The sequence below is a fragment of the Falco naumanni genome, chromosome 1 (assembly GCF_017639655.2).
Source record: "Falco naumanni isolate bFalNau1 chromosome 1, bFalNau1.pat, whole genome shotgun sequence".
Classification (NCBI taxonomy): Eukaryota; Metazoa; Chordata; class Aves; order Falconiformes; family Falconidae; genus Falco; species Falco naumanni.
This window is the reverse complement of record NC_054054.1, coordinates 99,518,573-99,541,751: the sequence shown is the minus strand read 5'-3', so window position 1 is coordinate 99,541,751 and position 23,179 is coordinate 99,518,573. Positions and strand designations below refer to the sequence as shown.

The 23,179-nt window shown below is 55.1% G+C and overlaps 1 protein-coding gene across 1 annotated transcript in view; it reads left to right on the top strand.

Moving 5' to 3' along the window:
* The window catches only part of MYO18B (myosin XVIIIB), a 76,495-nt gene that overhangs the window by 20,646 nt on the left and 32,670 nt on the right, over nucleotides 1-23,179 (top strand). The window contains exons 14-32 of the mRNA XM_040611869.1: nucleotides 1,156-1,348; nucleotides 2,720-2,800; nucleotides 3,285-3,432; nucleotides 3,570-3,729; nucleotides 4,908-5,091; nucleotides 5,870-6,062; nucleotides 6,673-6,782; nucleotides 9,612-9,677; nucleotides 11,411-11,539; nucleotides 11,849-11,992; nucleotides 13,206-13,295; nucleotides 15,037-15,156; nucleotides 15,281-15,389; nucleotides 15,987-16,111; nucleotides 17,420-17,574; nucleotides 18,707-18,830; nucleotides 19,529-19,729; nucleotides 19,872-19,982; nucleotides 21,915-22,019. Coding sequence (XP_040467803.1) covers nucleotides 1,156-1,348; nucleotides 2,720-2,800; nucleotides 3,285-3,432; nucleotides 3,570-3,729; nucleotides 4,908-5,091; nucleotides 5,870-6,062; nucleotides 6,673-6,782; nucleotides 9,612-9,677; nucleotides 11,411-11,539; nucleotides 11,849-11,992; nucleotides 13,206-13,295; nucleotides 15,037-15,156; nucleotides 15,281-15,389; nucleotides 15,987-16,111; nucleotides 17,420-17,574; nucleotides 18,707-18,830; nucleotides 19,529-19,729; nucleotides 19,872-19,982; nucleotides 21,915-22,019 — 2,548 coding nt within the window. The remainder of the gene's footprint in view (nucleotides 1-1,155; nucleotides 1,349-2,719; nucleotides 2,801-3,284; nucleotides 3,433-3,569; nucleotides 3,730-4,907; nucleotides 5,092-5,869; nucleotides 6,063-6,672; nucleotides 6,783-9,611; nucleotides 9,678-11,410; nucleotides 11,540-11,848; nucleotides 11,993-13,205; nucleotides 13,296-15,036; nucleotides 15,157-15,280; nucleotides 15,390-15,986; nucleotides 16,112-17,419; nucleotides 17,575-18,706; nucleotides 18,831-19,528; nucleotides 19,730-19,871; nucleotides 19,983-21,914; nucleotides 22,020-23,179) is intronic.

The window sequence follows — 23,179 nt, the reverse complement described above, 5'->3', positions numbered from 1 at the left end:
TCCCTTTAAAGGTAGCTTTGTTTTGCCTGGCTTTATTTTCCACACCAGCCCACCAAAGCCTATTAAGCTATTGCAACAATGATCCAGGAGGAGAGGCAGGTTTCAGTGCATCATGAAAATACTGTCTCCTCAGTTGATGGCAATGGTGAACCTGAAGCTTCAACTCCAGCTGCAGGAGGGTGCTGTGATGAAAATCTGCAAGGAATTCATAAATTGTTTTGTTTCTTCATTCAACCCTGTGCTTTCACGGAGGTGCTGGCATCCTCAGTGGCCCGTGCCCACCCAGGAGAAATGCATCCCCTTGAGTCTCACTGAAGCAGTGGTGGGCTGCCTTGTCAGCAGGGCTGTGGGGAAAGGGGCAGCACTGCAGCTGGGGAAGCAGCACACTGTGATGCCTATTTCAGAAATGGGCATTAAAAACAATCTTAGAGGTTTCCCATGGTCAGACTCCACTGCTGTCCCTATCTGAAATACTGGAAAAGTCTGCAAGCAACATTTGAAGAACTAAACATCTCTGTTTCTCCCAAGAAGCCCCTTGATGTCTGTTGCTCCGACCACACATGTTCCTCTTACAGATTTCCCCAGGAGCTGAACACTGACAGCTTCCCCTGTAGAAATGCCACAGACAGTGTGGCACAACGTGGCAGCTGGGGCTCTGGATGCTCCCGTTGTCCTCAGCGTTGGTGTCACATGCCAGTTTAGCCACTTTGTAAATTAGTTGCTCCATCAAACTTAATACATTTGGATGAAGATGTAGTACTTTAAATACCTTAAGTGCCAGGATGGGGCTAAACATGGGAAGGGCGGCATCTGGCCCCAGCCCGCTGTTAAGTGTTTGTTAGGCCAGGCTAGGAGCAGTCGGTGCCATGTGTCTCCATCCAGGCTGGGAGGAGATGCTTGGCTTAAATAGATCAAAGAAGAGGTGGGTGAAGCAAAAGGGGTAATCACAGGAGCTGTGCCAGGAGGTGTGGGTGCTCCCTCACAGGAGACACTGGGAGAGAGGGAGGGGGGAAGCACTGGGCTGGTCACTGCTACATGGGATGGTGCCCACCCAGGGATGTGCACGTTGCGGAGAGGAGGCAGTGTTACCTCTGAAGGGAGAGCTGAGATGCATCTGTGGGTAAAACCTGGTGGTGTGTGCGGTTCTTTCCCCAGGTCTTTCTCCTCCCAGAGCCTCTCCATGGCTTCCATTGCGGTGGTGGACACTCCTGGCTTTCACAACCCACGGCACCAGCGGAGTGAGCGAGCGGCGACTTTTGAAGAGCTCTGCCACAACTACGTGCACGAGCGGCTGCAGGCTCTCTTCTATGAGAAAACCTTTGTTTTGGAAATGGAGAGGTACAGAGAGGTGAGGAGCAAGGGGTGAGAGCAGCATCCTGGAGAGCAGCTTCCAAGCACCTGGGGACGGGGCTGTCTTTGACCCAACGGGTCCCTGTGCCCTGCCGTCGGGTAACCAAATAACACACTCAGTAGCTTCATCAGGAGGGATGTTGTAGAAATGAGGGGTCTGTATAGAGTGGTGGCTTTGAGCTGGGTCTCTCTTCTGCCTTGCCACCCCAGTCACAGATCCTCTTGGGTATTTCTGACATGCCAGAGATGCCAGGCTGCCTTGGTATCTCTTTGGACATACTTGTTCCAGCTCAGGAGGCTTCGTGTCCTTCTGTTGGTGCAGTTGAGTTTTTCCTCAGGAGATGAATAATTGAGAGTAGAAGGGGAAATGATAAATTATTGCAGAAATGAGCTGCTGAAAACTCTACAAGGAGAGATGAACTTGTTAGGCTTGCAGAAGTTACATTAATACCTCTAACCCTGGGAAAGTACTTGAATTCCCATAGCTTAATATTCACACATCACTTGCGCCAACTAAGTATATACATGCTTGCTCTTCACTAGTGATGAATGTGTTGTCAAGCTTGAAATGACGGAGGGCTCAGCAGGCTCGTCTTGCCTCGGCTTTGTTGCTGTCTGAAGACGGCTGCCCTGGTGCAGGACATGTCTCTGTGAGCCTCTGGACTGCAGCTGTGAGCCTGAGCCCCAGTGACACATTTTCTCCCAGAGTTGGGTCCCACATGAGGGTGGTAGTGGCATGTGCCCTTGGTAGGAAGAAACTTGGGCCCTGCTGCTGCTCTCAGCCCCACCTGCATGCTCAGGCTGCAGGCCTGAGTCCTGAACAGAATCTCACCGTGTGTTACCATGGAGAGACACTAAAGCTACAACTTCTGCTGAACATCCCCGGTTCATACGTGAGCAAGAGCAAGCCTTGCTTACTGTGCCCATCGTGGGGGGCTCCCCCTGCTCCAGGGCACAGTGCTGGTGGATCGGGAGCGGGTGCTGGAGCTGGGGGTGGTGGGTGAGCCCTGCAGCCTGAAGCCTTGCAAGCTGCAAATTAAATAATTTATTGTTTTCTTGGCGCTTTCTGAAGTCTTCAGTTGTTATCATATCCGTGATTTATGCAGCTTGTCTGGCATCCACAAAGCGCTGCAGACGCCCGGGGGGCACGGTGGCCCTGACAACCCTGCCCACGGGGCAGATGCTGCCATGCCCCCCGTGTGGTGAAGGTGTCTCCAGTGGCTGCTCCACTCCCCCGGGGCCGGATCTCTGCAAAGCCGAGCAGGAGCAGGGCGTGCACCTCTTCCCCCAGCTCCATGCAAACCTATCTCCTCTTGGCTTTCAGATGCCAGACCATGACTGAAACAAGATTTTAAATAATGTTTTCCAGGAAAATGTTGAGGTGTCTTTTGATCTTCCAGAGCACTCTCCACTGGCCACGCTGTCCATCATCGACCTGAGCTCCTCACAGGTAACCTGTCCCCGTGGCCGTGGGGGATGCTGGTTGCTCTGGCTGTGCTTGAAGCATCCTGCTGCTCAGAGGAGTGATGCTTTAAGAGACAGAGTGGGACCTTGTGGTGTGTTTTGCACAGAGCAGCCCGGGGTGTTGCAATGGTGGAGGGTGCACAGCATTAACTAAGACCTTTTTGGCTTTCTAAAATATAAGCCCTGCTCTTGGTCAAGCCCTGCACCCTGGGCACCCCTCCCAGCCTGGCTGCAGAGCTGGGATGACTGGTCCCTCTGGGACACTGCGTGACTGCAGAGGTCTCAGGGGTGATGTCCAGAGCTGGACCAGGCCAGGAGCCTGGTCTGGGGCAGTGGACACAGCTGGGCAGTGGCACTGGAGGGCAGGATGGGGGTGAGGTGGGAGCAGGCTGGCATGGCTGTGGCTGGATCCAGCTGCTGGCAGCCCTCCTGCCCCTTCCCTGTCACCCAGAGCCATCTTCCTCCGGCAGCCGCAGGCGCTGCCTGGCAGCCCGGGGGCCGATCGCAGGGGGCTGCTGTGGATCCTGGATGAGGAGGTGCTGATCCCAGACTCTGGGGATGGCACTGCCTTCGACCGCCTGTGCTCCTACTTCGCCACGAAGAGACCTGACCAGGAGGGTAAGTTTGGGTCCGCTCGGCTGCCCATCCTTTGGCATCACCATCTAGTTTTCGAAATTTAAGAAATTACATATCAAACTAAACTGCTTGCTGGGCTTTTCCTCTTGGGCGATTCTGGGGTGCTGTTGCTATTGCAGGGGATGGCTACATGCGTAAGTGCGAGCAGGTGCTGCACTTTGAGATCTCCCACCAGCTGGGCACGGACCCTGTGCGCTACGACTTCACGGGCTGGGTCAACAAAGCCAAGTTCAACCTCTCAGCACAAAACGCCATCCAGGTGCTGCAGCAGTCCAAGGTGTAAGTACAGGGGAGGTGTCACGGCGCCAGCAGCCATCCCCACAGCCATGGGAATGGGTTGGGGAGGCTGGGGCTGGAGACTGCAAACCTGCCCCAGCTCCAGGAGGCCGTTTGGGGTATGGAAGGCAGAGGGTTGCGTGGGGCATCCCAACAGAGAGGAGAGGACCCACAGTCTGGCTGAGGTCAGAGGAGCTGCAGGCAGCCAGAGTGGGCAGTGATCTTGGTGCTGGCTGTAAGGTGTCCCTGAGCGTCCCCCCACCTCCTACCCAATGCACAGCCTGGGGGACAGAGCTAATCTGCCCTTGGGTGGGCAGGAAGGGGATGGGATCTCAAGTGGATCCCATCTGTGGGGTTGCCGGAGGCACTTGCCAACACTGGCATTGCATTGCTGGAGTCCAGCATCACCCAGGGGAAAAACTACAAGAAAGCCAGGAAAAAACCCCACACCTTTCAACTCAGCTTTGTGGGAATCCTGAGAGTTTAGTTAAGGTGGGGAGAGCAGATGTCAAGTGATTTGACTTACAGCCATCAAACCCCGGGGCTGACTGACAGCCAGATGTACACGTTGTGATCACAGTAGACGCCACAGAGTGAGCTGGTGAATAATGCCGTGGTGAGCTGCTCTCCATCAAAGCTGCCTGGTTTCTGCAAGTCAGCAGATCTGTGGGGGTCCCCTCCTGTGGGTGTGGCCAGGGGGTAGGATGGGGGCCACCAAGGGGACCCCACGATGTCCTCGGCTCTGCAGTGCTGCAGGGTTAGGCGTCTGGCACGGGTTGGTGCCGCGAGGCATTGCCAGCCGAGGGCAGCTCACTGTGCAGCAACCGCACAGGTTTCCCCCGCTGCTTCGAGGCACCTTGTAAACTAAATTGGAATTGAAATGTAATCGAGCTGTCTGTGCACACGGGATGATTTTAGCCTTCTGCTTAAACACTCCCCAGCTCATTTTGTTTCGGGCTTCAATTCAGGGAAGTTTTAACAACAGTGCCCAAACCAGGGAGGAACGGAGAGGTGGAGGGTGTCCCAGCACACTGCTTTACTCCATGGCCGGGTGCCCTGCAGCAGCACCAATGTTGAATTTGGGCTGCTGGGTGTTGTATCCCCATTGAAGGGGCTGGGAAGCAGAGGTTCCCTGGCACCACCATGGCCCCACCACCCCATCTTGTTGCTCGCCCTGACAGAGATGCCGTGAAGGAGCTGGTGTTGCTGCGCTCATGGGCACCACTGGCCTGCCATGCTGTGGCAGGGCTGGAAGGATGCTCCCAGGCGGCCCTGCACCGCAACAGCTGCGTGAGGAAGACCTTTGCAAGCAGCATCGCAGCTGTGAAGCGGAGGTCGGTGTGTGCTCAGCTCAAACTGCAGGCGGTGAGTGTGGGCACCGGACCCCTCATGGCTGTGGGTTGGGGTGTTTGCAGCACTGCATATCCTGATCTCACACCGAGACCCTGCCATTCACACACTCCTCCTTAGTGGGGAGCCCCACACCCCCTGGCAGGCACCCTGTGCACCATGGGGCTGGTGGCCACCGTTGTGGCTCTGTGTCCCTGCAGGGCTTTTAGTCCAGGATTCTGCTCTGGCTGCGAGTGGCCGCGAGCCTCCCCAGCACTGCTGTCACTCAGGGAAAGCATCCCAGGCAAACAAATCATTAAGCAGATTACACACACACCTTGCTGTGCTGCTACTTAATCCTCTTAAGCACTCAGACAAGTAGACTGGCCCTTCGTGCTGGGGACATTCCAAGCTTCTGCTATCTCAGCCATAATTAGGTGGCTAAACTCACTTGAGGAGATGAGGCTCAGCTGACTCCCTGGCCAGTCCACTTTGTGGTCCTGGCTGTCCTGGCAAACACCTGTCCGGCAATCCTCGACCCTGGTAACTTTTTGTAGCCCATCAACTGAAACCACGGGACATTAGGAGGAAGGGTCCTGCTCAGCATCTGTGACCTGCATCTTGGGGTCACCTCTCTGACTGAAGCGGTTGTTCCTAACATGCTTTAGAGCACTGAGGGCTTTGAGGGCTCTGAGGATGACCCCTTTACCTGCCCAGACATCCTGCAGCGGGTGCATGGGGAGCATTTCCCACTACTGTCACGTGCTGCCCCGTTGTCCCCCTCTGTCCACACTGACCTCTGTTTGCCTGGCAGGACGCGCTCATCAACCTTCTCCGACGGTCCCAGCTGCACTTTGTCCACTGCCTCCTCCCAGGAGTGGGGGCAGAGGGGCCAGTCCCTCGGCTCCCCGCGCCGCCCGATGCAACCCTGCAGCTGGATGTGGCAGCCCTGCGAACCCAGCTGGAGGGGACGCAGCTCATGGATGCCCTGCGCCTCCACCGCATCGGTACGCCCGGCCCTTTGCCACTGCCGTGTGCGGTGCCAGTCCTGTCTACCAGTGCTGCCCTGCTGGTGGCTCAGCGCTTCCACGCTTTGCTCATCATTCTCCTCTTGTCAGCCCTACATCAAAACCCCCAAGTTTTACTGCTGTTTCTTGCAGGGGTTCCCAGCCCCTCTCCTGCCTGCAGCCTGCAGTGCTACTGGGCGGCACAGCCTGGGCATGGCAGCTGCAGCTCCAGTGGGAGCTCCCCTGGAACATCCATGTGTCAGGCGGGACCTGCACCGACCATGGTCACAGTCCATGCCAGGGGGAGAGGGATCCATGCAGGAGGCTGTGGGGCATCTTCTGCATGACACGAGGTGCTGGGATGGCATCTCACCATCTCAAGCGCATCCCCGCTGCTTCTCTACTCCCTCTGCCCTGCCCTCACTGCATCGGTTTCTCTCCACTAAGTGCAGATCACCCCCATACCCACCACCTGCTATGCCTTTAGCTGTGCACAGGAGGTGCCACCCTTCGCAGCAGCCCCCCACAGCTGGTTCCCTCCCCAATACTTTGGTGCAAGCCGCATGCCCCTGGGCTGGTGTGGTCCCCAGCCATGTCTATTTGCCCCCAGGGTATGCGGATCGCCTGCTTCTGACCCAGTTCCGCAGGCGCTTCCAGGTCCTGGCTCCGGAGGTCATGAAGAAGCACACCTCTGCCTACGAGGTGCCGGATGAGAGCAAGGTGTGTGCTGGGCTGGGCTGGGGAACGTGGGCTGAGAGCCCTACATGGGCCTTTGCCAGTGCCAGGGCTCTTCCAGCCCTCCCTAATGTGGTCAGGGCTTTCTTTGCAACAAGGAGCAATTCCTGGAGGTCCCTGCAGGCAGCCCCTGCGCTGACATTGCCCGTACCCTGCATGAGCCCAGCTGTGCTCCCTCCAAACGGGCTGGATCACACCAGCATTCCCCTGCCCTGGGCCTCACTCAGGCATTTGGTGTTGCTGATATTATTCCTTTGGCTGCTGTAGGCTCAGTACCCACAGGTCTGTGGGCTGCCGAGCTCTGGCGTCACAGCTGTGGGTGATGCTCCTTTGCTCTGTTGCCACAGGACCCACCACAGGTGGGAACACACATCTGGACAGCTGTTGAGGAGCTTTGGTAGCAGGGCTCTCAGTGCAGGCCTGGGGGTTCTTAAACACAAGGCTGTGCCCAGGCACTAGGGATGAAGGAGAACAACCCCATTCAGCAGGGCTCAGAGTAGCACACCAGCGTTCACAGTGCTGCCGAGAAACAGCGACTGGTTTTGGAAGCCTGCGGGGTCAGCCCCTAGGGTCAGGCTCTGCGTGGTCAGAGATCTCTAGCAATGATCAGGAGTGATCTGGCAGCGGCTCTGTGTCCTGCGTGGGTGCAGCCTCATGCAGCACTGGGTTGCAGGGGGTGGCTTTGCATCCTGCTTCTCTTCACCCTGCCCATGCATGCCTGAGCACGGAGGGACGTGGGTCCTCCAGCAACTTGGCAGAGCAGCCAAGCTCAGCTCTTCATCCCAGTTTCTCCCCCTGAGGACTGTTTTTACAAAGGCAGTAAACATGCCTGGTGTGGGCTGCATTTGCCAACGTTATTGCACCGTGGAGAGGACTTGGAGAAATCAGCCTGGAAATGAAGCCTGTTACTGCTTCTTTTTAATACTCAAGAGGAGGCAGCTTTGAAAAGCCTGCTTGCTGAGGGCTGTGTCTTGATCATCTGGTGCTCTGGCTATGTGCCTGGTAGGTCTTGTTAGGACAGGGCACAAACTGTGGGACTGGAGGCATGTGCAGGGGGCAGGATCTGTGTGTTGCTATGGCCAAACATGGTGGCACCCCATCCCTCTCCATGGCTCCCCAAAACCCAGCTGGCTGAAGACCAACCAGGCAGCATTCCCTGGGACCCAACAGAGCAGCGACCATAGGGCTTCCTGGGGACTGGGCATCATCTGCCTTCAGGCACCTGTAAAGCAGCAGCCCAGGGTGGCTCTTAGCCTCATCCCACAAAGCCTGAAAGTCAAAGGAGCTCGGGAATGAAGGTGGAGATCTGCCAGTTTTATTGGTTTCATAATAAATATGTAGCAAAACCCAGGGACAACCTCCTCTGCCCCTGGAACAGGCTATGAGTGAGGCAAGAAGCACTGAGAAGAGCTGAGAGGAGATGAATTAAACATGGGCATGTGCTCTGTTGTGCAAACTGCCAGCCAGTGTGTGCAAATTCAGTTAAGACCTTGGGATTTAATAAGACAAGTTTGACAGTTGGAAAAGGTCAATATTGTTATTAAATGCTGTAAGGAGGCAGAGGGTGCCCTGTTGGCAGCGTGTAAGCAGGGGATTTGAAAAATCCCATCCTCCCGGAGCTTGTTGCCACACGGTTTTGTTAGCTGGAGACTTCTTCCCAGTAAGCTGCAGTAACTCGGCTGCTGGAACAAAAGATGCTTGTCTGTAGCGAGGGTGACTGTGCAGCGATAACTGACCCTGTGCTTGCACCAGCCCCACCGTTGTGGATGGGATGGGATTGTTCTGCACAGCCCTGTGCCTGGCCTCAGTCCCAGCAGTATCGCAGGAGCGGGGCACAGCCGCGGTGCTGGTGCTTCCTCACCTCTGGCACATGGGTTCATGCACCGTGGTGGTCCATACCCCCGTGCACTGACATGCTCCATCCCCACCTCGCCCTGGTGCATGCACAGCTGCAGGTGAGGGCTAGGGGTGCAGTTCTGCTGCAGCAAGGTGCTCCCAGGGCTGTGATGAAATATTTTGTGCACGGGTTTGTCCTTCATAGAGGAGATGCATGAGGCCGCCAAAGCCTCATGTTGTATGCTGTGAAGTATTAGTGGAGGATTTTTGTTGCAATTTCTGTAGCCCTGGGGCTTTCAAATCACTCCAGATGATGTTTGCTGCGCCGGGGAAATGTATGATGTTACTGGCTGTTACGTTCGCATGTTGGTCCAAAGCTCAGAGTAATTGAGTCCAGGCTTCTCCTACAGCTCAGGACTAATCTCCTGGTTGCCTCCCCGTGAGGGCTCAGCTCTGCACTGGCAAGCTTGTGGGGGAACTCGGTGCTTTCCCCCTGCTTTTGGCTCTACAGGCTGAGCTGCTGCCAAGCTGGGCAGGAGGGGAGCACTGAGGGCTCACAGCTGCACAGCACAGCTGGGGACCCTGGCTGGACAGTGCCAGGACAGGCTCTTACCTTCCCCTGAGTAACTTTCTTCCATACCTGCCCTATGCATCGGGGTCCTTCCAGACCAAGGGTGGCAGCAAAAGGGGGAAAATCTTGCACGCAGGAGCAGATCTCTTCTCCCCATCTTGCCAAAAGCCTCCAGGGCAGAAAGCCCTTCTCGCACCGGGAGGTGAGGCTGGGGCAGCTGCTCTGGAGGCTGCTCTCGGGCTGGGTAGGTGTACCTTTCCATGGGGAGGCAGAAATGAAAGCTCACCGGGATGCACCCTTTACTGGGTGTCTGTAAGGACTAGGGGTCCCTGTACCTCATTTCAGCAGGTTCATACCAGGGTGTAAATGCTTTGTGAGCAATTGCATGATGTGCTGCTTCTCTGCAGGCTATAGAGGAGCTCTTCCAGGTGCTGGATCTGGAGAAGAAGAGCATTGCCATAGGACGCAGTCAGGTATGACCACTTTGGTATCTTCTTCCCCATTGCTTTCGGTGCCTAAGGGTACAGCCAGCCCCGCACTGGGCACTGCCAGCTGCCCAAAGCTCCCCAAACTGGAGAGAGAGCCCCTCCTCTGCTGCTCCCTGAGGTTCCCAGGTGGGCTGGGAAGCCAAGCCTCGCTGAAAATCAAAGCAGAAGGCTCCTAATGCACATTTGAAAGCACTAGCCTGGGTAAACTGTGTACCTAATTATCAAAATCTGGCCCCTTGTGGCATCTAAGTTCCTGATTACCTTTGATGTCTCATGAGAATAAATGGAGCTTGAGCAGCTCATGGTTTTGGTGGGCTAGGGTAACACTGCTAGGCTGGGCAGCTGCAGATGCAAGAATTGTCACAGCAACAACATTTGAACTTAAATGTGATAATCTCAAAGAAAATTTAATTTTGCATGTGTGCTTGCCTTCAGCTCTCAGAGTCTATAAAGAAAGAATTTGTGAAATGGTTCTGTGGAACAAAATAACTTTCTTTTATCCTGCAGAGTGCAGTTTGCAATTATCTCTTCTATGAAACCCTTGTACTTAATCAATAGCATGATAGCAGCTCTAGCCACATCTTGTTATAGAGGAGTTAGTTTTGCCATTGCTTTGAGCATTGATTTTGTACTAGCTTCTAAAACTCCCTAGTTTGTGAAGTTAATACCGGCATTAATGAGACAATCAAATAGGTGGTGGAGCAATCATAGCATTATCTCAAGAAAGTGAGTTTCCTTGGAATTGTTCTTTGATTCAATTTGGCATCTTTAAAATGCAGCTCTTTAAGTGTGCCACCGGCTTCACAAGCGTAATTCAGTTTTTATTAAAGCTGTATTATGCAAATGGTGTACAATAATCTGGAGCGATTGGTCCCATATCCCAAGAACTTCATCAGGCAATGAACAAGAGATATCTTACACTCTGACAGGTCGATACCGAGGTAAATTCGATGGCATCAGCAAGTCTATATAATTTATGAGGTCTTTCTGACAAGTTCAGTTAAAGAAAATTATGTAGTTGTGGGGTTTTTTCCTATTGTAAACTGGCATCTTTGTTGTTATCTGTATGTACGCTGTCAGGAACGCCGTAGCCCTCGCAGTGGGTGGGAAATGGGCAGTGGCCCAAGGGAAGGGTTTTAAGGACTTGCATCTTTTAACAGCTGATGCCTATGTCGAAAGAGAGGAGTGAGAGGAGTCAGGGGCAGAGAGCAAATGCCAGCACGCATGAGGTGTGAGGGCTGGATCCCAAAGGGCACTCAGCACCCTCGTCCCCGGGGAGTCAATGCCACCTGGGCAGCCCTGTACACCCTGTTTTGGTGATGCCCAGGGACAGGAGATGTAAGGGTGGGTGGAAGATGCTCTCTGGGATGTGCAGCCATCCTGCTGCTGGGCTTGTGGATGGGACGGACACAGCTCCCTCTTGCTGTCCCGTGAGTGTCCCCAGGCTGGCTGGTGCCAGGCTGCCTTGGGTACCTTCATGACATGGGGCAGACTGGCACACTGTGCATTTGGCCACATTTGCTGAAGCCCCCTTCCAGCCTGGCATCTCGGGCTGATGCAGGGGTCACGCTTGGTGGTCTCAGCTGGTCCAAGGACCTTTGGTCTCCTGCAGGTCTCAGGGGAGGCTGCCAGGTGTTAGGCAGAAATACATCCTGCTGGCTGCGGGCAGGCTTCAGACCCTGTCCTCGGGATGTGTAACCTCTCTTGCTTGCTGTCAGGTTTTCCTGAAACCGGGGGTCATCTCCAGGCTGGAGAAGCAACGTGACAAGCTGATCGCCCAGAAGGTGATCCTGCTCCAGGCTGCTTGCAAGGGCTTCCTCAGCCGTCAGAAGTTCAAGAGGTTGAAGGTATCCATCCTGTGGGGTGTGGATACCCTGTGCCCGCTTCAGCAGGGGCTCAGGCTGCTGCAGAGGGTCAGCGCTGCTGTAATACAGCACAGAGCATCCAAATTGCAGCACTTCTGAGCAGAGAAGGCTGCTTCTTTAAAGGGTACCCCCCCTTGCCCTGCCCCTTGGGCAGCCATGAGATGCCATCCCCTGTGGTGCAGCGCTCCTCCACCACCTCATCCCTCTCCAGCCCGGCACCCCAGCCTGGTCCTTCCTGGTGGGCTTCGTCATGGCTGGGTGAGGGGCACTAACAGTTGTGTCTCCCTGCAGATCCAGCGCCTCGCCATCCGCTGCATCCAGAAGAACCTGGTGGTCTTCCAGGTGGTCAGGCACTGGCCTTGGTGGCAGCTGCTGAGCCGTGTGCGTCCCTTGCTCAGCATTAACCTTGCGGAGGAACAACTTCGTGCAAAAGAAGTATGCACCAAGCAACGGGATGGGATGGGACAGGATGGGACAGGACGGGAGGGGATGGGATGGGAAGGGATGCTTTAGGGGCTCTGCCTGGTGGGTTGGTCAAATTGGAAGTCACTTTTGCCAGGGCAGAGATGTTATTCTGACCATCCAGAAGTCATCATCTGTTCTTAGCACTGTGGTTTTTGCTCCGAGTAATGTGTTTTGCAGGGCTGTGGAGTGGAGAAATAACTCTCCTTCTTCCTTAAAGAGACTATAACAAAGGCAGCATGTCCCTGCAGCTGAAGCCCCATCCCAGGACCATGGCTGCCCTGCTGCCCTCCCCATGCTCCCCGTGAGCTCGCTGGGGCTGGGTCCGCTGAGCTGAGCCCCTTGGGGTGGGTACCCCACATCGGTCTGTGGGGTAATAGATGATGGGTAGCCAAACACATCCTTGACACAGGACACTCTGCTCCATACTGTTACCAGAGCTGTACTGGCTTCCATCTGCACTGCCACTGGTGATGTGAGACATAAATGGTCATTTGCTGACCTGGGAAGGGGCACCCTCTGCCCCTTTGCACCATCTGAGACCTGTGCTAAATTCTTAGTCCGTCTTCCCTGGCATCCTGCTCCTCCTCTTGCCTTAGTGAGGTTTTAACAAGATGTTTTCAGGCTGGATCAGATGAAATAAAAGCTGCACAAGCTTCTGTTTCTCTCTCCAAACCCACCTGGGATCTATCAGACCCCATCACCCGTTAACCTCTGTTTTTATCACGACTCTGCATGTTCTGCTTCTGCTCATTGTTGGACATCAAAGCAGCGCAAGACTGCACTGAGCAGCTCTTTCTGCCGTTACAGTCAAGCTGCCTGAAAAAGAATCACAGAAAACAATGTGCCTTTGCAACCACTCTGTGATAGCCTGCCAGGGCCCCAGGAATGCTCCATGAGCAAAATTCAGACGTTTGGCTGTTCATCCCAGGCTTTTGAGGTTTGCTTCTTTCTCATAAAATGTGCTCTGTGAGCACACCAAAGCTGACATTCCCTCCAACGAAATTCATGTCAGGAGCTGTAGTCCTGGCAATTTGCAGTGAGCAGCCTTCAAAGTTGCCTGGTAAATTTTATTAATAAGGCAGTTATGTCTCTCCCACTTATTTTTAACAGAAAACAAGATTTTTGTAAATAAACTGAGGATGCTGGAGCTTTCCATATGTGGTTTTTTTGCAATCTTCCCTAGGAGGAGCTGGCGGCGCTGAGAAGGAAGTTGGAAAAATCCGAGCAGGCATGCAGCGAGCTCAGGCAGACTGCAGAGAAGCTGGAGAGCAAGGTAGAGCCCCCCAAAAAGCCTCTGCTGCAGCCTCACTTGGTTGAGTTAGAAATTAAGCCATTGGGGATATATATCTGGCCACCAATTACATTTCAGCAGGAGGAGCTATGATCAGCAGAGCGTTGGGCAGGGCAGAGTGACCACAGCAGAGGCGGTTCTCTATGCAGGACCCAGACAGGCTGCGGTGCCCACCTGTAGCACTGAGAACCAGCATCACTGCAGGCTCCGTGCTGGGTGGGATCCTGTGTGCCAGAGCAACAGGTCCCCCCAAGGTCTGCACCTGGAAAGCAGCCTGGACGCCTTGGGAATGGGCCATTCCCACTCCCACAGGGCAAAGCTCATGTCCCCTCCAGCAAGGACAGATATCACCTCACGCTGCCACCGGCACGGCTTACAAGACTGCAAAGCGGCAATGCGAATGTCATCCCCTCTGCTGACAGAAGGGTATAATTAGAAAGGGAAAATACACACAGATGTATCATGTTCTCATTATGCGTGCAGGACTGCAGGCTCGCTGACCTCTGCAGACACCAGAAGTGACTTAGTTTAATTGCATGACTGCTGATACCCAGGGGATGGCTCGCCAGAGAGGTGTCCTGCACATCCCCAGGCTCTGAGCGTGACCCTGTCATGCATGGTGCTCAGGGGTGGCAGCTCCTGGGACAGCTGATCAGCTGCTCTGCTGTGCGTGTCAGAAGGGACTTGGAGGCATGTTGGGGAGCACACGCATCCCCAGCTAGCCACTGGGCCTGTGCAGGTTCACCTCTCAGAGGCACAGGCTCCTGTGCAATTGCAGCTAGGGTTTTGTTAAGCACCGGGAGGAGGAGCAGCTCCCAAATTTGCTAGAAATACCCTGGTCTACCCAGCTCTCCAGGCTGCGGCACCTACCCCTTGCAAGAGGTGGCTGAGCTGTGGCCTGGGTGCAACGCTGCAGCCCTGGCTATTGGTGCCAACAGCCCCGAGGGCCAGGGACCTCCTTCTTGATGGGAAGTGGCTAAAGATGACTTAGCTTAAGCTCCTTGTTAAAAATGAAATCACACCCACGAGGCTGGGATTGCTGAGCAAGGCTAATGCCTCAGGACAGACCTAGAAAAATGCTGATTCCCCAGGGAAAGTAAACCTATGGAGTTTACCTTTTAACCTTTACTGAGTTAAAATTGCTGGACTCCCTAAGGAGTTTGTGTAACGTGCCTGCAAAATGTGAAGTGCCTTAAAATGCTGCCAGATGGAGGAAAAGGAGCATTGGAAGCCTGTGTGTTCCTGCTGGCCCTGCTGCATCTGCAGTCTCTTGCTTCACTGGCTGAGTGGGATGGACTGTGTTCACCTCTGCTCTGGGGAAAGTGGAATTCATTCTCTGGATTAATAATTCCTGCCTTCATTCATCTGCTTGTTGCTTTAAATGAAAGTTAATGTTAATCAACTACAACAATGGAGAAATCTGATGAACCCTGCCTGCAGCGCACTGCAGGCAGCACAGTGCAGGCAGCGGGCAGCTGCCCTGCCACAGGCAGCTGTGTGAGGGGTGCACAGCAGCGGCTGCTCATTGCTGGGCACTGCCAGTGGGAGTCTAAGTTCCCGCTGGTGACACTGGTCAGTGATGGCGTGTACTTACACGTCGCCTAAGCACAGGTGGCTGCCAAATGAGATCAGTCAGAACACTCGTGTCGATGCAGGATGGCCAGTCCCCCCCAAGCTGGCATGCACAGTGATGCCCAGACTGACTCCCAGCTGCCCCCCCCAGATCATCGATCTGACGATGGAGCTGTCAGATGAGCGGTACAAGGGTGACATCGCCTGCCAGGTGCTGGATGGGGAGCGGGCAGAGAGGCAGCGGGGCACCCGTGAGCTGCAGGAGCTGCAGGTAGGAGAGCCCGGAGCCATCGGGCTGTGCCAGTGGGAATGCCACCCTCTTGGCACAGCCTTGCTGGACCCAAGTGCCCTGGAGCCAGGTAGATCTGCTTCCTTCCTTCCCTGGGTTTCCCTAGAGCAAACATGACCAAGTGCAGAAGAAACTGGAGTCGGTGGAAAAGCAGCTGGAAGAGGCCCAGCAGCTGGTTCAGTTGCATGAGATGAAGATAAGTGGCTCTGGAGGAGGTAGGGGCATCCCTCTGGGGGCAATGCATGCTCTGGGCACCCAGCCTGACCTGCAGGGCCAGCAAGGCTGCCCTAGCAGGAGAGCAAAGCCTCTTGCAATGGGCAGAGGTTTTCTCCCCCTGCCGAAGCAGTTCTGCTACCCCAGCCCCTGGTCACGTCAGAGTGTTTTTGGCACCCCATCATTCTGCATTACTTGTCCAGCTCTTGCACAGGGCTGGGGATGCAGGCAGGCATTCTGCTTAAGGGCGCTGCTGGCACTGCCTGGCACCCCTGGCAGCACAGGGTGTGTTTGAAACATGTTTTGGAGTGATGAGGAGGCTGCTGAGACACAAGTGGGGTGGGATAGGACAGGACAAGATGGGATGGGATGAGGTGAGCGTGCACGCTTTGTCTAAGGCGGGGGTACATGTGCTGTGTGAGCTGGGGCAGCCCTGGGTGCACAAAGCAGAGCTGCACCCTACGAGCTCAGTGCTGGCGTTCATGCCATACAGGGGCTGTGGTGCCATTGTGCGTTTCCCCACCCAACCCCGGCATGGCTGCTCGGGCTGGTCAGGCCTGAGCACCCACCAGTGCCCCCAGTTCTCTCTCTGTTCACAGAGGACGAGTGGCAAGTGCGTTTTGACTGCGCGCAGACGGAAATTGCTTTCCTGCGCAAGCGGCTGGTGCAGCTGGAGGAGCGGCTGGAGTCTGAGCTGGGCACCCGGACGGGGCTAGAGCAAAAGGCAAGCGCTGCCAGCCCTGGCCGTGGGATGGGGGACAGGGACTACCCAGGGTCACGCTGTGGAGTGGGGCTGGTTATCCTCTCCCTTCTCCCAGGGCAGGCAAAGCTTTACAGGGCTGAGGCTTAGAAATGCAGCCACTTGCTGCTGATGCTCTCACTGACCGGAGAAACCAGCTGGTTTCTGCTGGTTTGAGAATGAATACCCAAAAGCTGCCTCCAAGCTTAAAAAGTCACTTGTGCACCAGAACGTGGCAAAATTCAACCTTGGTCAAGTGTGAGCACAAATGAGCACAGGGTGGGAAGCTGTGGGGTGGGGAGGTGCTCAGTGGTGGGTCTTGGGGGCTGATCTGGCTTTTGGATACTGGACAGGGTTGTGCTTGCACTATCTGTCATGCAAAGAGCTGCTAATGTGAAGAGCTGGAGGCTTCCAAGCTTTGTCATGAGGAGGGGAAAAGCCAGTGTGCTTCCCTGCACAGTGTCTGGGATTCAGGTCACTTCCCATGAGGATACAACAAAGAAATGTAGCGATAGGCCAAGGGGAAATGGCTTTAAACTGAAAGAGGGGAGATTTAGATGAGATATCAGGAAGAAATTATTTACTGCAAGGGTAGTGAGGCGCTGGGACAGGCTGCCCAGGGCAGCTGTGGGTGCCCCATCCCTGGCTGGGCTCAAGGCCAGGCTGGACGGGGCTGGGAGCAGCCCTGGAGTGTCCCTACCTGTGGCAGGGGGGTTTGGAACTTCATGGTCTTTTAAGGCCCCTTCCAACCCAAACCATTCCATGATTTTATGATTCTATGAAATGAATATTATCCATGGTACATTGAAAAATAATAAAAGCAGCCCAATCTTAGGAGCTTGGGTAAAGCAAAACAGCCCATTTGCTTCCAGATAGTTGGGAATTACAGGCTTCATTAATGCAAGATTTTGCTTATTTAAACTCATTTCTTAATGACTCCATTGTCTGGCTGGTGAGAACACTGCGTGTCTCTCTGTCCCAAATACAATATAAATCCTTGGGGGATCCATTTCATTTGGTCCAGGAGTTACTTTTTGCAGAGAAATGGGATCAATCATCAGCCCCTGGGCAGCTTTGCTACTCAGCAGGAGGGATGGGATGCTGCAGGCCCACAGGAGGGTGCCTGGAGTGTGAGGGGTTAGGACACCTAAATTTGTCCTTATTTGGTGAAAGATGTCCGGGTGAAGCATCCCCTGGTGCTGGAGGGGGGCTGAGCCCCACACGAGAGGGGCAGCTGTGGGGTGCATATGCCATAGGGTCCCTCCGCCACCTCACCACTGCCTCTGCCCGCAGCTCAGCGAGGTGCAGGCAGCATGTGAAGCAGCCAAGAAGGTGTCCCAGCAGCTGCGGCGGCGGTGCAGGAGGCTGGCCTGCGAGCTGGAGGATGCGCGGGTGCTCTCCGAGAGTCAGCAGAGCCGCAGCCATGAGCTGGAGAAGAGGCAGAAGAAGTAAGGCTGGCGGGAACGTGTGGGAGGGCTGGGGCTGCTGGAGCAGGAGGGCAGGGAACAGGGATGATTGGGGTGCCTTCAGTTAGGAGTTCCTGGAAGGGTTGCTATTTTTGCCTACTTTGACTGCTGGAGGTTGCATCAAGCTGGGAGGTTATTTTTACATCCCGTTGCTGTGTGATGGAACACGCTTCCATAAGAGAAATCAATCCCAACACAACGTTCAGTGCCGTCGCAGGGAGGGCTGCCTGGGGCTTGGAGACCATGCTGGCTCCCGTGTCACTGGGTGCGGGGCACCCTTGTGCTGGGCCATTCCTGGCTTCCCTGTGCCCTTTGTGTAGAAATGTCCATGCTGGGAGCGCTGCTGGCAAACCGGGCATCTGGTGTGGAGAAGAGGAGCCCAAGGAATGACCGCCAGCGTCTTATTGTTGCTGTTTGGTACCCATGAAGGAAATCGGTTTTCTGCCCAAAAATTGGATGCCAGGTGCCAGGACTAAGCAGGCACAGAAAACATGAGAAATCACCTATCACTTTCTTTATAACTTCTTTTAATTTACACTTCATTGCCGGTGCCCCTTGCTTGCCTGAGCTGGGACATTGACTGTGGGCTGGGGCTTGGTCTGACCCAGAGATATGAAGGTGCTGAGAAGTTCCCAGGACTATTGCTTTGAAGTAACAACGCTTCCTAAGCTGAAACCAAACCCTCAGTGCAGCAGAGTCCCAGCCAGCCATGGGGACGGAGCTGCCCATGGAGGGGAAGGGGGGGCAGAGGGCTGCTGCCCACACACAGGCATGTTTCGGGCTGTTTTGGCTCTGTAGCAGCTGGTTACAGTGGGGTTTTGCCCTCTGCTCTCGGTGACCACCTGTGTGCACATCGCTGCTGCTCCACACCATCCACTTCCTGTGGCTGGCACCTGTGTGGAGTAATTAGGGATTCACAAAATAATGACAACACTTTGCAGACACTTTTCTGTCTTCTCAAAAGCACTTGGAAAGTCCAGTGCCAGGAGAAGTGGCTTGCTGCCGGCCAAGGCTGCCTCCCTGCCTGCCTTGGCACAGCTCCCCCAGCCAGGAGGCAGCTGTGCCACCATCACAGACTCATTCCGGAGAGGCAACGTGTGTTTTCCCCCTCCAGATTTGACCTGCAGTTAGCTCAGGCCCTGGGGGAGTCTGCCTTTGAGAAAAGCCTCCGTGAAAAAGTGTCACAGGAGAACACCAGCATCCGATGGGAGATGGGCAAACTTCAGCAGAGCTTAGAGGTAAGAGGAAATTATCTCACTTTGTTGCATTATACCCAGTTTTGGGAGCAGCTCTCAGAGCAAAACCAATATCTTTGCAATTATAGCAGAGGCAATCGGGCAACTTGATTCCAATTTCTTTTAGTGCAGCTCTAGGATATGCTTGATGTATTTAAATAATATTATCCTCTGCCAGAAGAAAGACTATCATTTTTTACAAGTGATACTCATCCTGTGGTTTAGCTAATTAGGCCCACCCTCATTTTTACTGCATTTATGCTCTTCCTCATGCCTCTACCCTCAAGAAACTGCAGGTCTGTGCTGCCGTGGGATGGTGCTGCACCAGCCACCTGCCAGCTCCCCCCCCAGCAAGCAGGGGCATGGTGTGCCGGGGCTGGGGGGAAGCCACAAGGTTGCTGCCACCCACCCCAAGCAGTGGGGCCTCCTGGGACCCAGCAGGGGGGACAGCCCATGGGAGGAGGAGGGCAAGGTCAGGAGCAAGTGAGCAAACCCGAGAAGGAAAGGATTCCTCGGGGCTCACAGTGGTGATGGGGCTGCTGGTTCAGGGAGGGGGCTGCCTGCTGCCTGCTGCTGCTCCAGGGTGTTTCTGATGATGCAGCTGGAAACGGTCTGGGTTTTAAGAGCAGGGTGTCATGCCAAGCCCCTCTCCTGAGTTTGGGGCTTGGCTGCTGACCTCCTGCTCTGCCCCTACCGAGCAGCAGAAGGAGGCGGAGGTGGCCAGCCTGGTGCAGCGTGTGACTGTGTTGGCTGGCCGGGTGCAAGAGCTCAGCACCCCCAGCGCCCTGGATGCCCGTGCCGTGCCTGCGCTCAGGAAGCAGCTCTGGGACCTGGAGGCTAGCGCTGCAGAGCAGCGGAAAGAGCTGGAGCGGCAAACAGCTGCCGTCGATCACCTGGAGCAGGTAGCGTGGCACCCACCCAGCCTGGGGCTGTGTGTGCCGGGGATGTTTATCCCCACAAGGGCATGCCAAACCCACATCAACACCGTCTTCATCCCCCCGGGGTTGTGTGCAGCCGCTATGTAAGCATCTTTGGGTCTTTCAGCTCCACCAGAGGCTGGAGCTGGAGATAGAGCGGATGAAGCAGATCCATCAGAAGGAGCTGGAGGACAAGGACGAGGAGCTGGAGGATGTGCGGCAGTCCTGCCAGAGGAGGGTAGGTTGGGACTGCTGGGAGGATGATGCTGGAGGCTTCCCCCAGCCACAGTGCAGAGGAGCCATTCCCAGGGGTCCTCCCTCCCCAGGGAGTGGTGGGGTGGGTGGGCACTGGCTTTCCCACCACTAGCCCAGCATGAACTCTGGTTGTAGCCCTAGGGTGAAAAATCAGGGTCTGGGTCAGGCATGAGTCCCTGCCACGCTGGAGGGGCTGTCAGGGATGGTGCACAAGAGCCATGTGCAATGCAGCATACAAGCATGCTGCTCCTGGTAATGCCAGCATTATGCCAAGGACATCAAGTCCAGCCATCCCAGGCTTCGTGTTTGGTGATACTGAATGGAAAATAACATTTCAACAAGGCCCTGAAATTGGTGGCATGCAAACATGAATTCCAATTTCTTCAAAATCTCCGGGGTGTTTGATACAGGGATGCAGGGCTGAGTGGTAGCAGCCAATTCCCATTAGGCCTGGGGCATACCTGGCTGTTGATAGTGAATTAACATTGCTGGGGCTTAATGAAGCAGTCAGTGAGGCTTTGCATATGCTATTTCAGGAAGGCAGGACAAGTGGGAAAGCAAATGAGGCAATCACTGCTCCTTGTGCTCCTGTCAGCACATAGTCGTACCCTGAGTGGTAAAGCTGTGCATGCCGAGGGCTGCCACCATGCGAACACCACCATTTCCCACCACACTGCCTTCCCACGGTGCTGCCCTTCTGCTGGATGGGGCAGCAACAGCTCAGGACTGCTCTCTTCCCCTCTCTGCTGGCCCATTTTTGCTGAAGCTCTGGGCTGGTTGCAAGGACGCGTTGCTCAGGGCTTCTTCCTGGGATCTTCCCTGCCCTTCTGCACCTCTCTGTCTAACTGCCCTCTGCAGAGAGCAAGGTAGTGCAAGCATCACTAAAGGAGATGCCGTGCCTTGCAGGTGCTCTCAGTCAACATGCTGTCAGTCATCCTTTCTCTCCTTCACCCCGCATGGCCTGAGCATTCTTTTCCAAATGAGTAAATGGCCAAGATGCTTTGGAGAGCAATCGATATGTAGCAGCCTGCTCACATTCCCTTTTTAAACTCTTAGAAGCAGCTGGGGGTGCAGGAGGCAGCTGGGGCAGAGAGGTCTCCAGGCTGCTGTGCCAGGGTTGCAGCCTGGCATGCCTGCTCTTGCGGCCACAGCTGTGCGGCTGCTTGCAAGGGGAGGAGCAGGCTGTGGAGTAGGCTGCTTGTTTCATTAACACATTTCCACCGTCACCACCACAGCTGGACTTGCTGGGTGTCTCACAGCTACATGGCAGAGCTCTGTGGTGCTGCCCCGGGTCTGGGTCCCTCCTGCAAACACTTGTCATTGCTGCAGTGTTGCAGGACAATGGTGCTTGAGCAGAGGCAGAGGGATGCAGGCTCCTGCACTCAGTGCTGGCTCTCAGGCTCCTTTTGCTCCCAGCAGCAGTACAAATCCTGCCTTTATGACATGCTCTACCAGCGAGGCCACTGTCACCTCACTGATGGGGAGGTGGACCAAATAGTGTGCTGCTTGCCTGGTTCGTGGTCACAGAATGCCTTGAGGAAACCTGAAGGGATTAGAGGTGACTCCTCTTCTAGCTCAGCTGAAGGCCCTGTGTTACTGCTCCAGAGCTGCAGGGACAGGTTCTGGGGACATCTGAGTATGCCTCACAGGCAGGGTGGCTCAAATAGCCCATTGCGTCCCCAAAAGTCATTTAGGTTCCTGGACTGCTTCCCCTTGCTCCTCCTGGCCAGGAGCAGCTGCTTTGCCTGGGGCGTAGGAGGTGCTCCAGGCTGCGGTGATGGGGGGCTTCGGTGCACACCCTCTCCCAGGGACTGCCCGGGTCTCCCTGCAGTGGTGGCTGTGCCCTGCCGGGGCACAGGGCTTTGGCAGGGGTGGCTGGGCTCTGAGCCTGGCTGCGGTTGTCTTTCGTGCATAGCTCCGGCAGCTGGAGATGCAGCTGGAACAGGAGTACGAGGAGAAGCAGATGGTGCTGCATGAGAAGCAGGACCTGGAAGGGCTCATCGCCACCCTGTGTGAGCAGGTAAGAGGATGACGCCTGCCCCGGGGCCACCTCCGCTCTCCTTGCTGCTACCTCCTGGCCAGCCAAACTGCTTCGCTGGCCATGCCCCGGCTCAAAACGCTGCCGGAAAAAATGGGAGTGTGAATGTGTGTGTGTGTGGGCAGGACGACAGCGTGGTTGCTCATGCACATGCAGCTGGCTTTGATGTCCTCTGTCCCTCATCTTTTCCAGACACACCCCCCCACCCCCCACCCCGTCAGAGCAGCAGTGTGCTGCAGCAGGCACTGGGTGCCAGGAATGCTTTGGGGCTGCAGGCACCATATAGGAGACAGCTGGTCCCACTAAGGACCCACGGAAGGGAACTGTTCGCTTTTGTACAGGAGAATTATCTAAGCAGGGGGAGTCATCTGCTTTTTGCTGGTATTTTCATGAGAGTCAAACTAACCAGGACTGATGCTGGAGCAGCTCCAACTGCCCAGAAAAGCAGTTTATCAGATTCTGCTCTTTGCAGAGGAATGCTATCACAGACACATTTGTTGAACAAATCCTTTTTCACTCTATAATGTGTCTGTGGCAGTGATTGAAGTGCATGTAATGGGAAAAGCACACACAGCTGCTCTCTGTTAAATTAGAAGGCGAGGGGCTGAATGCAGCCTCATTGAACAGCATTTATCGGCTTGGGAATCACTTAGCATTGCAGAGGAGTCAGGCCCAGAGGCCGTCTCATGCACCAGCTCCTGCTGAAGGAGCTCTGGTGACCAAGCGAGGTCCCACCTGACCCTTCCCTGGGGCCATGGGGCTGCCAGGGCCAAGGATGGCATCAGCCCAGCACTTCAGAGTTGCCATCTTGTTGCTGCTGCACCCCAGGGCTCGCCAGAGCTCAGCCAGGCTGGGTTTGTGCTGATGCCTCCCAAGTGCCTTTGCATGGCCCCCATTGCATTGCAACCCTCACTGCACGCACAGGAGAGGAGGAGTTGATGACCTGGAGTTACAGTAATTAAGCAGCGCATCCTCTGGCCATTGGCACAAGCCGGCTGGATTTCACCATTTCACCAGCCCTAGCAGTTGCACGTGTTCATTAAACGGGATGAATGTGGGAGCTTTGCAACACTGAAATGGTGGGCATATTTCAAGTAGACACAAAATGGTCTGACGAGGCTTACCCATAACATCTCCCTGGC